Source organism: Pipistrellus kuhlii, unplaced genomic scaffold (assembly GCF_014108245.1).
Source record: "Pipistrellus kuhlii isolate mPipKuh1 unplaced genomic scaffold, mPipKuh1.p scaffold_m20_p_25, whole genome shotgun sequence".
In the NCBI taxonomy this organism is placed as follows: domain Eukaryota; kingdom Metazoa; phylum Chordata; class Mammalia; order Chiroptera; family Vespertilionidae; genus Pipistrellus; species Pipistrellus kuhlii.
Genome location: NW_023425524.1, coordinates 5,136,164 through 5,149,659, shown reverse-complemented (window position 1 = coordinate 5,149,659; position 13,496 = coordinate 5,136,164). Strand labels below are relative to the sequence as shown.

Below are 13,496 nucleotides of genomic sequence, written 5' to 3'. Positions count from 1 at the left end.
CCCATACAAGGAGAGCCAAATGCAGATTCTTTCCACATGCTCCCAGGGCATCTGCCTAGATGGAAGGCATTCTGGGCCTTCCCACAGGCCTCATTGCATTTTTAAAAACCAGGCTAGCTGGGACCGGTTTGGCTCAGTGGATAGAGCGTCGGCCTGCGGACTGAAGGGTCCCAGGTTCGATTCCGGTCAATCGGGCACATCCCCAGTGGGGGGTGTGCAAGAGGCAGCTGGTCGATGTTTCTCTTTCATTGACATTTCTAACTCTCTGTCCCTCTCAATTCCTCTCTGTGTAAAATCAATAAAATATATTAAAAAAACAATAATAAAAAAATAAAAACCAGGCTATATGGATTATGCTCTCTGCCCACCATGCCTAGGGGTTTGGGGTTTGGTTCTGTCTTTTTAATTCCCTGCTTAACCTAAAAACCCTGCCTGGGAGAGGAGGAAGAGGACTGTAAGCAAGGCACCTGGTCCCAATCTTTCTAACAAGCCCCCTTACCCCCCCCCCCCCACTTCCCACCGCCCCCTTCCAGCCAGTTTAAACCTTGACACGCCCATCGGGACTCGCACGTGTGGGCCCTTCAATGCTGCCCCTTAAAACCCGCCCCAGCTCACCCAGGGGAGGCGGCCCTGGGCCTCGCCTCGCTGCTCCTGGCACCTAAAGCTCCTCTTTTCCCCCCCAAAGCCCAGCCTGCACCTTAGACCTGGCCTTCCAGCTCGGGGGACCTGGAACCCAGTTGGGGAAGGTGACCTAAGCCCGGGTGAGGCTGTGCAGGTGGAAAAGCCCCCCATTCCCAGCGCAGGGGCGCCGTTTGCTTTGCGGCTGGACCTTTCCTCGCCTCCCCTCCCGGGTGCACGTTAGCGAGTCTGCCTTCCCCTCCAAGTGCAGGAGCCCTGGGGGCCCTGCTCCCCGCGCTGCAAAGCCTCCCGGCGGCGGGGGAAGAGGGGGAGCCCCGGGGGAGCGGAGCAGCGGCCAGGAATCCTCCCGGGAGGAGGACTTGGCCCCGCGGCCCGCCCAGCTCCGCCCCGTCTCTCCTTCCAGCCCTCGTGCCTGCGGCGGCGGCGGCGCTGCGCGCGGAGGAAGTTTGTCCCCAGCGGCGCCCCCTCCTCCCGCGGCGGCGGCGGCGTCCGCGTCCCTGGCGGCGGCGGCGGCGGCGGCAGCCCAGCGCCCCGACCAGGCCCCGGCGGCCCAGAGGCCGCGAGGCTTGAGGCCGGGCCGCCGGCGCCCGGGGGAGGCGGGCGAGGCCGGGGCCCTGCAGCCGCCGCCAGGCCCCGCGCGGGGAGGAGCGGCCCGACATGGCGGGCGGGCCCTGCGGCGGCGGCCCCGCGGCGGCCGGCGGCGGCGAGATCGTGCAGCTCAACGTCGGCGGCACCAGGTGGGGGGGGCGCCCGGTGGGTGGGTGGGGTGCCCGGTGGGTGGGTGGGGGGGTGCCCGGTGGGGGGGTAGAGTGCCCGGTGGGGGGGGGTGGGGGTGGGCTCCCGGTGGGTGGGGGTGTCTGGGGGGTGGGGTGCCCGGTGGGGGGTGGGGGTACCCGGGGGTAGGGGGTCGCCCGGTGGGGGTGGGTGGGGTCCCCGGTGGGTGGGGGGCGCCCGGTGGGTGGGGACGCCCGGGGTGGGGTGCCCGGTGGGGGGTGGGGGTGCCCTGTGGGTGGGGGGCGCCCGGTGGGGGTGGGTGGGGGTGCCCGGTGGGTGGGGGGCGGCCCGGCGGGGAGGCTTCCTCGGGGGCGGGGAGTGAGGGGCGCGGGCCCGCGGGGCCTCCTGGCGGGGCGGCGGGCGGGTCTGGACCCGGTGACACAGGGACTGGACGGGCTGTGGGGCCCCCCGGAATGCTGCTGCTACCCTGGCATGCCCCCCTTCGGGTCCCCTTCTGCTCCTCCTGCCCTCCCCGGCCCCCCCAGTCCCTGTCCTCCCTATCCCCCTCCCCCTCCTGCTCCCTGCCTTCCTCCTCCTCCTCTACCCTGCAGCCCTCCCTGCCCCTCCTGTCCCCCTCTGTCCCCTCCTCTCCTGCTCCCCCTCTGTCCCTCTCTACCCTCTCCCCCTCCTGCTCCCTCCTCTCCTGCCCCCCTCTGTCTCTATCCTCCTCCTCCTTCTCTACCCTCCTGCTCCCCCCTCTTGCCCCCCTGCCCCCTCCTGCCCCCTCCTAAGGCCCTGGCCTCAGCCTGTCCTGGAGCCTGGCTGAGGCTTGGCTGCTGCAGGTGAGCCAGCCTCCCTCCCTGGGCCCGGTCCTCCTTCTGGGAGAGGCCCTGTGCTCCCTGCCGCCCGGTGAGGGCCGCTGGGCGCAGGCCTGGGTGCAGGCCATGCACATCTGCAGGCCCTTGTTGTTGCTCTTTTCTCGGCGCTGGCTCTGCGGGGTGCGTGACTTGCAGGGCAGTGTGTCCAGAAACCTCCCTTTGCAGAGTTGGCACCCGATGTGGGGTGTGGGGTGTGGGGCGCCCTCATGGCAAACAGAGGCACAGCTGTGCCCTGTCTCTGGCCGGCTGCTCCCCTCTGCCTTTTACTGAGCTTGTTGGGGGAAAACATCCCATTTTTCGGTGTGAATTGGTCATGGCTTATGAGTCAGTGCTCAGAAATGGGCATCTGCCAACTGTTGAAGGCGCCAGGAGCTTTAGGGCTGGCGGAGTGTGTGGGAATGTGGTGTGTTTTGCCGCGCTGGAATATCTAAGACTTTTAAATAACGTTTTTTTAAATGCAAGATGGAAACTGTAAGCCATAGTGGTCAGAATGTACAGTGTTTTGAAGCTAAACATTTGATCGGTTTTTTAAGTGCACTAGAGAATTTAGCACAAGAAACAGGTCTTCATTTGTTCTCTGCTCTCTACCCCTTTCCCCCCCCAAACTCCAAAAAAAAAAAAAAAAAAAAAAAAAAACCACACCAAAAAACTGTTTCGTAGCTAAGAAATTATCACATTGTCAGGCTATATAGATCCCAGTCCTAAGGAAAGATTTGCCCGCCAGTGTAAGAAATGGATACTTTGCTAAAATTGGTGAACATTGTGCAGGTTGGGAAACAGCCATGCACTCTGCAGCATTTCAGAGCGAGGAGGGATCTGGAAGTCGCCCGTCTCTTGTGCAAAACACAGGTTAGCACCCTCACGTAAGTCATGCACGGGCAAAGGAAAACCCCACTGCGACTGTCCCCCCACTGTGATCGTCCTAAAGTGGAGACTGAGACTGGCACAGAGTTGGCTCTGGAGCTGGGGTAGAGCTCAGAAGCAGGTGCCACCGGAAAGGCCTGATTTACTTGTTAACTTCAAGATAAACGCAATGAAATGATGGAAAGGACTGATTTTCAAATGATGAATTTAACTTTGGGGGTGATTTGGAAAGAGAAGACGAGATTTCATTTAGCATGGTTATTATTTTAAGAAACACACAAAAAATCTAATAAATTGAAAGAAACCCAGTGTGACTCAATTTGTGATGAATTCCATTAGAATGAGGAGGGCCGGAGGCCGCCTGGGGGCGGTCTGGGCTGGCCACTTGGGGATGGATGGTCAGAGAGCTTTGGGGTGACAGTGGGGTTCCAGTGCCCAGGCCTCATCTCTTAATTCGCCCAGCAGATTACCTTTGGACCCCTAAAATGTAAGGTGATTATACTAGTGCCCACCTCACGGGATCGCTAAAGAAATGTGAAGTATTAAACTGGAAACGAAGGGTTATTGGCCTTGCCAATAGTAACATCGCAGATGAAATCATTTGTAGGTTGTGTCCAGTTTAATTTAGTGGGAGGCAAGTAGCACTCGTATAAATGGACATGCTAATACCTTTAGTAATACTTTTGTTGGGACCGGATTGCACGCGACCCCTGCTTGGAAAGCACTTCCATGTATGTTGCAGAGAGATGAGCTTGTCATGTAATTTAAGTGTCCTAGTTTTCATGCAGTCATATTTGGAACCAGCTTTAGAGCTATGTGGGTTTTTCTCCCTCCTAACTCTTGTTTAGTAAAAAAACACACACACACACATTTTTTAAAAACATGAATATGACAATCGCAATAGCCTACGACTGCAAATAAAGTGTTAACTGCATAATGTACAAGGGGGTACTGTGAGCTCAAATGATAAAGGGGGGAGGGTCCCTTCTCTTTGTCCAGAAATTCCGGCTTTCTAAACCCACCCCAGCCTGCTGATTTGAAGTGCAATTGTGAATATGCCTTTAAGCAGACCCGTGCGATTTTCTAAGTGACCCAGAATTTGAGTTAGTTGGCAGGCATTTAGCTGAGTGAGCAGCAGTGAATGAGAAAGGTCACGGACCCTCATGTGGGATTGATTTGAGGGCCTTCAAAACAGAGTGGCTTGTTGGTGCTGAGGACCCGTGTACTGTTGACTGGGTTTGCTTTTATTTATTTGACCAAGTCAGTTTCCTGTGACTAGCAGGAGTATGCTTCTCCTTGTTTCCTAAGAGTCTGCTAAGGAAATGTGGGAACTTTTGCCGCGTTTTCTTGAATAAACCGATTGGTTCCTTCCTTAGATCTGAGCGGGCACAGGAGCGGCTTTAAAGGTTCTGTAAGGCTGGCAGGTGCTGCAGGACGACAGCGGAGGTCTCTGTGTGAGGGCACGGGATGATGTGGGCAGAGAGAGAAAAAGCGCATGTGTCGTTCGTTGTGATGAGTTTTAAAATGAAAAGACTCAGGTAATGGGGCTGGGCTGGATGAGCCCTCGATTCTCTCTTGGTTATGAGTCTTGACATCAGTTCCTGATCTTCCAGGCTGTGCTGGAGTAAAGTCCCCTTTATCGGTGGTAATAAACAGCTCGGTCAAATGTCAGTTAATCTCAAAACAATGATATATTTACGGAGTGATTTTTTATAAAACATGAATATGACAATTGCAAAAGCCTACGACTGCAAATAAAGTGTTAACTGCATAATGTACAAGGGGGTACTGTGAGCTCAAATGATAACGTAGGATAGACCAGTGGTTGGCAAACTGCGGCTCGAGAGCCGAGGTTTGCTATCTTTTAACTAATGAGTTTGCCGATCATTGGATAGGGGCTAAATCACAAGGAACAACAGCAGCCTGTAATTACTGGAATCGAGATAGACTATTTGGAAATCCATTAAAGAGAAGGTAAAATTTTAAGGGTATTAAGAAAGATGGATGTACCACGAGCTAATAAAGCCAAACAAAATGTTTTTAGGAGAAAAAAAGAAGAAAAGATAGATGGGACTTGGGTTATTGGGCATGACAAGGGCTATCAAGCTGGGATAAATTAAAAAAAAAACAACACTGAAATGGTAGTGGGCATGAATTTTGGTGTATTGAGGACTCTATTAGAGGGGAACACATTTGTGTTGGAGAGAGCTGGAGATAATTTTGAGTGCTATGTTGAAGTTAGACTGTTGATTCTTCAGCAGATGGGCATGCTGGGAAGTCTTGTTTAGGGAAGCATTGTCAGCTGTTAGATCTTATGAAGAGCTTTTTGAATGATCTTAATTCTGAATTGAAATAAATATTAAAATAGTAAGAGTGACGAATGTAATTGTTTTGGCTATAGCCTTGCAACAATGTGTAAACCATTGGCTAGCATATTAGAGCAAGTTAACTAATACTGGATTTCAAATTGTGTGCTCATTTGTAATACCAGATAACTTTCAATTGCAGATTTAGTACCTCAAAACAGACTCTTATGTGGATTCCAGATTCCTTTTTTTCCAGGTATTTCAAATAATTTTTCATTACTGTTCTTAATATACTTAATATTTATCAAAATAGTAAGAATTTTCTTTCTTTTTTTTAAGTAGAGATTAATTTCCTTAATGTTTTTTAAAATATTTATTTATTTTTTTACTAATAAATCTTTATTGTTCAGATTATTACAGTTGCTCCTCTTCTCCCCCCACCATAGCTCCCCTCCACCCAGTTCCCACTTTCCTTCCCCCCCCCCACTGTCCTCATCCATAGGTGTACAGTTTTTGTCCAGTCTCTTCCCACACCCCCCACACCTCTTTCCCCTGAGAATTGTCAGTCTTCTTCCTTTCTATGCCTTTGATTCTATTATATTCACCAGTTTATTCTGTTCATCAGACTTTTTATTGACTTGATTTTTAGATTCATATTGATAGATACGTAATTGTTGTCACTTTGTTGTTCATAGTTTTTGTCTTTACCTTTTTCTTCTTCTTCCTCTTCTTAAAGAATACTACCCTTCAGCATTTCATATAATACTGGTTTGGCGGTGATGAACTCCTTTAGCTTTTTCTTATCTGTGAAGCTTTTTATCTGACCTTCAATTCTAAATGATAGCTTTGTTGGGTAGAGTAATCTTGGTTGTAAGTTCTTGCTATTCAGTACTTTTGAATATTTCTTGCTGCTCCCTGCTGGATATCTATATATTCTTTATTTCAGTCAGTGTATGCTTAATTTCTAGTTGGTCCTTTTTCATATCCTCGAGGGTCTTACCAAATTTATTGACGGTTTTTGGAAGTTTCTTGAGTAACCTTATAACTGTGGTTTTGAACTCTATATCCAGTCGTTTGCTTTCCTCCATTTTTTTCATTTTTTCGTCTCTGCATTTTGGCTGCTTCCCTGTGTTGATAGCATGGCTTTGTGTGCTAGGTGTCCTGTAGGGCCCAGTGGCTCAGCCTCTCTAATTACCTGAAGTGGACTCCTTTGTGGGCCGGTGCACAGTTTTATTGTATTAAGCCTTGATTATTGTTATCACTGGGAGGAATTGACCTCTAGGCCAATTGGCTGTGAGGATCAGTTGTGTCTATGATGGGAGAACTTCTGGGCTGGAGACATCCTTATGGAGCAAGACTTGCTTCATTGGGGCTTTGGCACTGGCTTACACTGTCCGCTAAGTGTGTGTCTTATGGATCTGAAGAGTTGTAGTCTGGATGGTCTCTCAGACCACTGGGTACATTGGCTCTTGGATCTCTAAGGAGAGAGACCACCAGCAGGAGCTACAGAGAGATCTCTTTGGGTTTGGAGGTGCCCAGATTGGGCCCAGCTGTGAAGTGAGGCAAGCTTCTGTGGGGCCTTGGGCCTTCTTTTGGAGGCTCTGGGCCTCTCTGACCCAGCTGCAGTTTGTTAAGTAATTTTATTTTATTTTTCATTTTTTAAATTTTTTTTATTAAGGTATTGTATGTGTACATATCTTACCATTGGCCCCCTCCCCTACTCCCACACATGTCCTCACCCCCCAGAGTTTTGTGTTCATTGGTTATGCTTACATGCATGCATACAAGTCCTTTGGTTGATCTCGTATCTCCCCCATATCTCCCTACCCTTCCCTCTGTAATTTGACTGTTGCTTTACTATCTCTGTATCTAAAAGTCCATCAGTTTATAATGTTCTTTATTATCCATAAATGAGTGAGATCATGTGTTGAGATCATTGACTAGCTTATTTCACTCAGCACAATGTTCTCCAATTCCATCCAGGTTGCTGCAAATGGTAAGAATTCCTTCTTTTATATGGCAGCATAGTATTCCATTGTGTAGATGTACCATAGTTTTCTGATACAATCATCTGCTGATGGGCACCTAGGCTGTTTCCAAATCTTAGGTATTTAGGTTGTGCTGCTATGAACATAGGGGTGCATATATCCTTTCTGATTGGTGTTTCTAGTTTCTTGGGATATATTCCTAGGAGTGGGATTACTGGGTCAAATGGGAGTTCCATTTTCAGTTTTTTGAGGAAATTCCATATTGTTCTCTATAGTGGCTGCAGCAGTCTGCATTCCCACCAGCAGCGCACTAGGGTTCCTTTTTCTCTGCATCCTCGCCAATACTTGTCATTTGTTGATTTGTTGATGATAGCCATTCTGACTGGTGTAAGATGGTACCACAATATGGTTTTGATTTGCATCTCTCGGATAATTAGTGACTTTCAGCATGTTTTCATGTGTCTCTTGGCCTTCCTTCTGTCTTTTGAAAAGATTCTATTTAGGTCCATTGCCCATTTTTTAATTGAATCATTTATCTTCCTTTTATTAGGTTGTATAAGCTGTCTATAGATGTTGGAGATTAAACCTTTATCAGTGATAACATTTGCAAATATGTTCTCCCATACAGTTGGCTCGCCTGTTGTTTTGTTGATAATTTCTTTTGCTGTGCAAAAGCTTTTTATTTTGACATAGTCCCATTTGTTTATTTTCTCTTTAGCTTACATTGCCCTAGGGGCAGTATCAGTGAAGTTCTTTCAGCATATGTCTTGAGATTTTGCTGCCTGTGGATGCCTCTAGTATGTTTATGGTTTCCCTTCTTATGTTTAAGTCCTGTATCCATTTTGAGTTTATTTTTGTGTATGGTGTAAGTTGGTGATCTAGTTTCATTTTTTGGCATGTATCTGCATCTGCAAATTTTCCCAACACCATTTATTGAAGAGACTGTCTTGACTCCATTGTATGTTCATGCCTCCTTTGTCAAATATTAATTGAGTATAGTGGTTTGGTTCGATATCCAGATTCTCTATTCCATTGATCTATATGTCTGTTCTTATGCCAGTACCAGGCTGTTTTGAGAACAGTGGCTTTCTAATATATTGTAGCTTGAAATCTGGTAATTGAGATCCCTCCTACTTTATTCTTCTTTCTCAGGATTGCTGTGGCTATCCGGGGTCTTTTTTCTATTCTAGATGAATATTTGGAGAGTTCTTTCTAAGTCTGTGAAATATGCCGTTGGTATTTTAATGGGGAATGCATTGAACCTATAGATTGCTTTGGGTAGTATGGACATTTTAATAATGTTGAGTCTACCAATCCACAAACATAGTATGTTCTTCGACCTGTTTACATCTTCCTCTCTTTTTTCAGTGTCCTGTAATTTTCCGAGTATAGGTCTTTTACTTCCTTAGTTAAGTTTATTTTTAGGTATCTTAATTTTCTTGGTGTGATAGTGAATGGGATTGCTTTTTTCGTCTGTTTCTGTAAGTTCACTATTGGTGTAGAGAAAGGCCATCGATTTCTTGGTGTTAATTTTGTATCCTGCTACATTGCTGAATTCATTTATTAAGTCTATTAGTTTTTTTGATGGAGTCTTTTGGGTTTTTTATGTACAATATCATGTCATCTGCATATAAGGACAACTTCTTTTCTTGTCTAATTGCAATGGCTAATATTTTCAGTACTGTGTCAAACAGAATGGTGAGTGGGCATCCCTGTCTTGTTTCTGTTCTTAGGGGAAATGGTTTTAGTTTTTGCTCATTGAGTATGATGTTTGCTGTGGGTTTATCATATATAGCTTTTATTATGTTGAGGTATGATCCTTCTATTCTCACCTTGTTGAGAGTTTTTATCAGGAAAGGGTGTTGGATTTTATCAAATGCTTTTTCTGCATCAATTGATATGACTATGTGATTTTTATCTCAATTTGTTTATGTGATGTATCACGTTTATTGATTTGCGGATATTGTACCATTCTTGCATTCCTGGGATAAATCCTACTTGTTTATGGTCCTACTTGTTTATGGTGTATGATCTTTCTGATGTATTGCTGGAGCTGTTTTGCTAGAATTTTGTTGAGGATTTTGGCATCTATGTTCATGAGGAATATTGGCCTCTAATTCTCTTTCATTGTGTTGTCTTTATCTGGTTTTGGTATTATCCTGCTACATTGCTGAATTCATTTATTAAGGGTGATGCTGGCTTCATAGAATGAGCTTGGAAGTGTTCCTTCCTTTTGATTTTTTTTGGAATAGTCTGAGGACTATAGGTTTTAGTTCTTCCATAGATTTTGGATTGTTGTGTTTTCTTATCCAATCAATTACCCTGTGTCTTTTGACTGGAGCATTTAATCCATTTACATTTAAAGTTATTACTGATAGGTACTTATTTGTTGCCATTTTTATTCTATACCCCTGTATTCCTTCTTCCCTTCCTATTTCTTTTTCTTTTTTCTTTATTTTCTTTCTTTCTTTATTTGTTTGTTTGTTTATTTTTTGCAGCAGACCCTTTAGCATTTCTTGCATTGCTGTTTTGGCAGTGTTAAATTCCCTAAGTCTTTTTTTTTTTTTGTCTGTGAAGCTCCTGATTTCACCTTCAACTTTGATTGATAGATAGCCTTGCTGGGTACAGTATTCTTGGATTCAGACCTTTCCTTTGCATGACTTTGTATATTTCATTCCATTCCCTTCTGGCCTGATGAGTTTCTATTGAGAAATCTGTTGCTAGTGTGATGGGAGCTACTTTGTATGTAACTTTCTGTCTCTCTTTGGCTGCTTTTAAGATTCTTATTTTGTTGGTGGTGTTTGCCAATTTAATTACAATGTGCTTTGGCGTCAGTCTTTTGGGGTTCATTTTGGTTGGGACTCTGTAAGCTTCTTGGATTTGTGTGGGGTTTTTTCTTCCCTATATCAGGAAAGTTTTCTGTCATTATTTCTTCAAACAGGTTTTCTATTTCTTGGTCAGTTTCCTTTCCTTCTGGGTCCCCTATTATGCGAATATTGTTTTGTTTTGTATTGTCCCAAAGTTCCCCTAGGCTCTCCTGCTGCTTTTTAATTTTTTTTTTTTCTAGAAGCTGCTTTAATTGGGTATTTTTTCCCCATATTGTCTTCTAGCTCATTGATGCGGTCCTCTGCTTCTTCTAGTCTACTCTTGATGCTTTCTATTGAGTTCTTTACAGTAGCAATGTCATTTTTCATTTATTTTTGTTTCTTCTTCATTTACTTTTGGTTCTTACTCATATTGTCAAATTTGTCTTCCATTCTTTCCAGCCACCTTATGACCATTTCTCTGAATTCTTGTTCTGATAGGTTGCTTGTCTCTAATTCGTTTACTTCCTTTTCTGGTGATGCCTGCTTTTCTTTCATAATTGGGCTGTTTCTTTGTCTCCCCTTGGTCTCCCTTCTCACGATGTCTGGTTGTGTAGTTATCTCCTTATCCCCAGTGAAATCTGACCTTTCCATGGTGGAGTGAAGAGCTCCCTTGAATCCGTGTGTTTGTGCCAATTGGGGACGCACAGCTGTTCAGTGATTGCCACATTTGTGGGTTTCCAGGTGTTGGATAAGATCCACTTTCCCTTGCAAGATGGCGCAGTTTTCCGCCTGAGCCCGTAGCTCTGGTAGAGGTCTCAGCCACAGCACAAGCTATTCGGTCAGGGAACCCCGCCTAGCAGTCCCCCACCTTCACTTAGAGTTTTGCTATCCCTTAGCTTGCCAACAAACACTCCCCGAGTGACCCTCAGCTGCTCCTTCTATCTGCTCCAGGACAAGGCTCAGAATACATCTGTCTATTCTGCCACCATTTTCCCCTCCAGTCTGAATTTATGTTTAAACTTTGGTCTGCAATTTGAGGGGAAACAACAACAAAAAACTTCACAAAACTGTTTCTTCACCAGTAAGCTCAGTTGTAGCTGATCTTTTTCCTGCTCTAAGCTGTTTAAGAGCTTTTTTTGTTGTGGTCACAGTTTCCGTAGGTCAGGAGTCCAGGTGTGGGGTAGTGAGATCCTCTGGCCCAGAGTCTCTCAGGAGGCTGCAGCACGGTGTTGGCCAGGGCTGTGGTTATCTCAGGACTCCAGGAGGGATGGACCCACTTCCAGTCCCGCTCAGGTGGCTGTTGGTGGGCTTTAGGCCCCCACAGGCTGTAGATCAGAGATATCTGCCTTTGTTAGGTAATTTTAGGTTGCAAAGGGGCAGGTGATTTATGTGCAAAAGCCTCTGCACACAAATTGGGAGGGGCGGGGTCTCAGGGAATCCCCAGGGTGGAGCAAACAGCAATTGCTGACCTTCAGCCCTGCCTGGAAGAGGTCCTATGTCTGTGTCCCACAGCACCGTGCACGAACAACGATCACTGCAAGAACCTGAGAAGAAAGCCGCCCTCGAGTTACGCTCGATGCCAGACATTCCAGTTTCTCCCCCACTGGAGTTCAGAGCAGTCCGGAGCTTGTGTCTCCCTCCCGATTGAAAAGACAGCCTCATACTCAGTTGCCAGCCCTTTTCACATGTGCCTGCCTACCTCTGCACTTCACTTCACACCCACTCTGAGTCTCTTTCCTTCTAGTTGTAGAATTTCCTTTTCTTTCCTTCTAATAGTTGAACTTCCACTCAGCCAGCCTTCCCGTGGTTCTGGATGATACCTGTTTTGTCTTTTAGTTATAGTTTTGAAGTGGTTGTGCGAGGCAGCAAGTTCAGGTGTTAACCTATGCTGCCATCTTGGTTTCGCCTCATAACAATTTTCTTAATATTCTTTTCTGAAATAAAAATTCTTAACTTTTAAAATATATTTTTTTCTTTTTTCATTTGAATAGTTTCCGTAACTGCAAAAAATATTTTTTTGTTTGTTTTTATTTTGCGTTGAAGATAAGATGGCTCATTAACACTTGATAAAGAATTAAGACATTTATTCATACTCAGATTTTAAAAACTAACTAGCTTATTGTTGTGACTTCTAGCTTGCTGAGCGGGAGAATTTCAACACTTAGAGATGAAACTGGTGCTGTAAGTATAATATGCAGTGTATCCAAAATAAATTAATCTTATGTTTGATCCTTATTGTATAGTGGCTCTTAGAAAGCTAATATGTTAATAAGCACTAAATGAAAGTGACATGTATCTACTTAAAGTTTCTTATTTTTTTTGTCATGTGTAGAGTGTTTATCCATATGTATAGAACTCTAAATAGTTTATACTACATACATATAGCAATTCATTGTTCATGATTAGAGAGATTGTAGGATATGAGTTTACATTGTCAATAGAGTACTTTTAATCAGTAATTAAAACTTTTACAGTAAATAGAGTGAAGTAAATATTTTGATACTGAATTAGAATGGTGTAAGTTGTAAATAGCTAAGTTCTATAATTTTGATTTTTATTTTGGAGAATAACCTTATGAACTTGTACAGCAATGGTGGAATGAGGGAAGTAAAGAACTATTACGTTTCAGTACAAAAGAAGTGGGTTTATGAACTAACAAAGCAGTGAGACTGTACAACAGCATGTACAGTAAAAAGCAGAAGGGCTTTCTGTTTGAGTGCAGCCGTGTGGCCACAGGTGTCTGTCTGCTTTGGTGATATTTGCAGGTGAAATAATGCCGTGAAAGCAGGATTATTAAGGTTATAAGAAAAATATCAGTAATAAGATCTCTACAAATCTGTTGTGTTTCTTCAACTTCTCATGGGTTCTAATAGAAGAAAAGCAAAAGTATGTGAAGGTAGAAGAACTTCATTCATTGATATGCAGAATTGACCATGGAAAAGAGTTTTGTTTGTTACCATTCCCCTCATTAACTTACATAAGCTTTAAAAGATGTTCAGTTTTCTGGTTAGAGGTTTTGTTATTGATTCAAAATAGTGTTGGTACATACACCTGTGGAGTTATCAATAATGTATTTCATACAAGTTCATTATTTCAACGTTTTCCATGTAAGTCGCAAGTTACATAAGTCATAATCACTGTCACCAGTAATTAATATAAGAAAGTATTATTTATGTTTAATATTTTCAAAGTATTCATTGGATTCTAGAATACTTCAGGTTAAAATGTTCTCTCGGGTGTTAATTTTTACCAAAAATCTCAAAGTAAATGAGAGAACTGGCTTATTAGATACCACTTTCC

At 44.8% G+C, this 13,496-nt stretch overlaps 1 protein-coding gene across 4 annotated transcripts in view; it reads left to right on the top strand.

The window, feature by feature from the left end:
- The first annotated feature begins 1,140 nt into the window (after positions 1-1,140).
- Positions 1,141-13,496, top strand: part of KCTD3 (potassium channel tetramerization domain containing 3) — a 43,990-nt gene continuing 31,634 nt past the window's right edge. For all 4 annotated transcript variants that reach the window (XM_045587120.1, XM_045587119.1, XM_045587121.1 and 1 more), the window contains exons 1-3: positions 1,141-1,376; positions 5,604-5,657; positions 12,332-12,377. In XM_045587120.1, the coding sequence (XP_045443076.1) occupies positions 1,297-1,376; positions 5,604-5,657; positions 12,332-12,377 (180 nt within the window). In that variant the 5' untranslated portion in view covers positions 1,141-1,296. The remainder of the gene's footprint in view (positions 1,377-5,603; positions 5,658-12,331; positions 12,378-13,496) is intronic.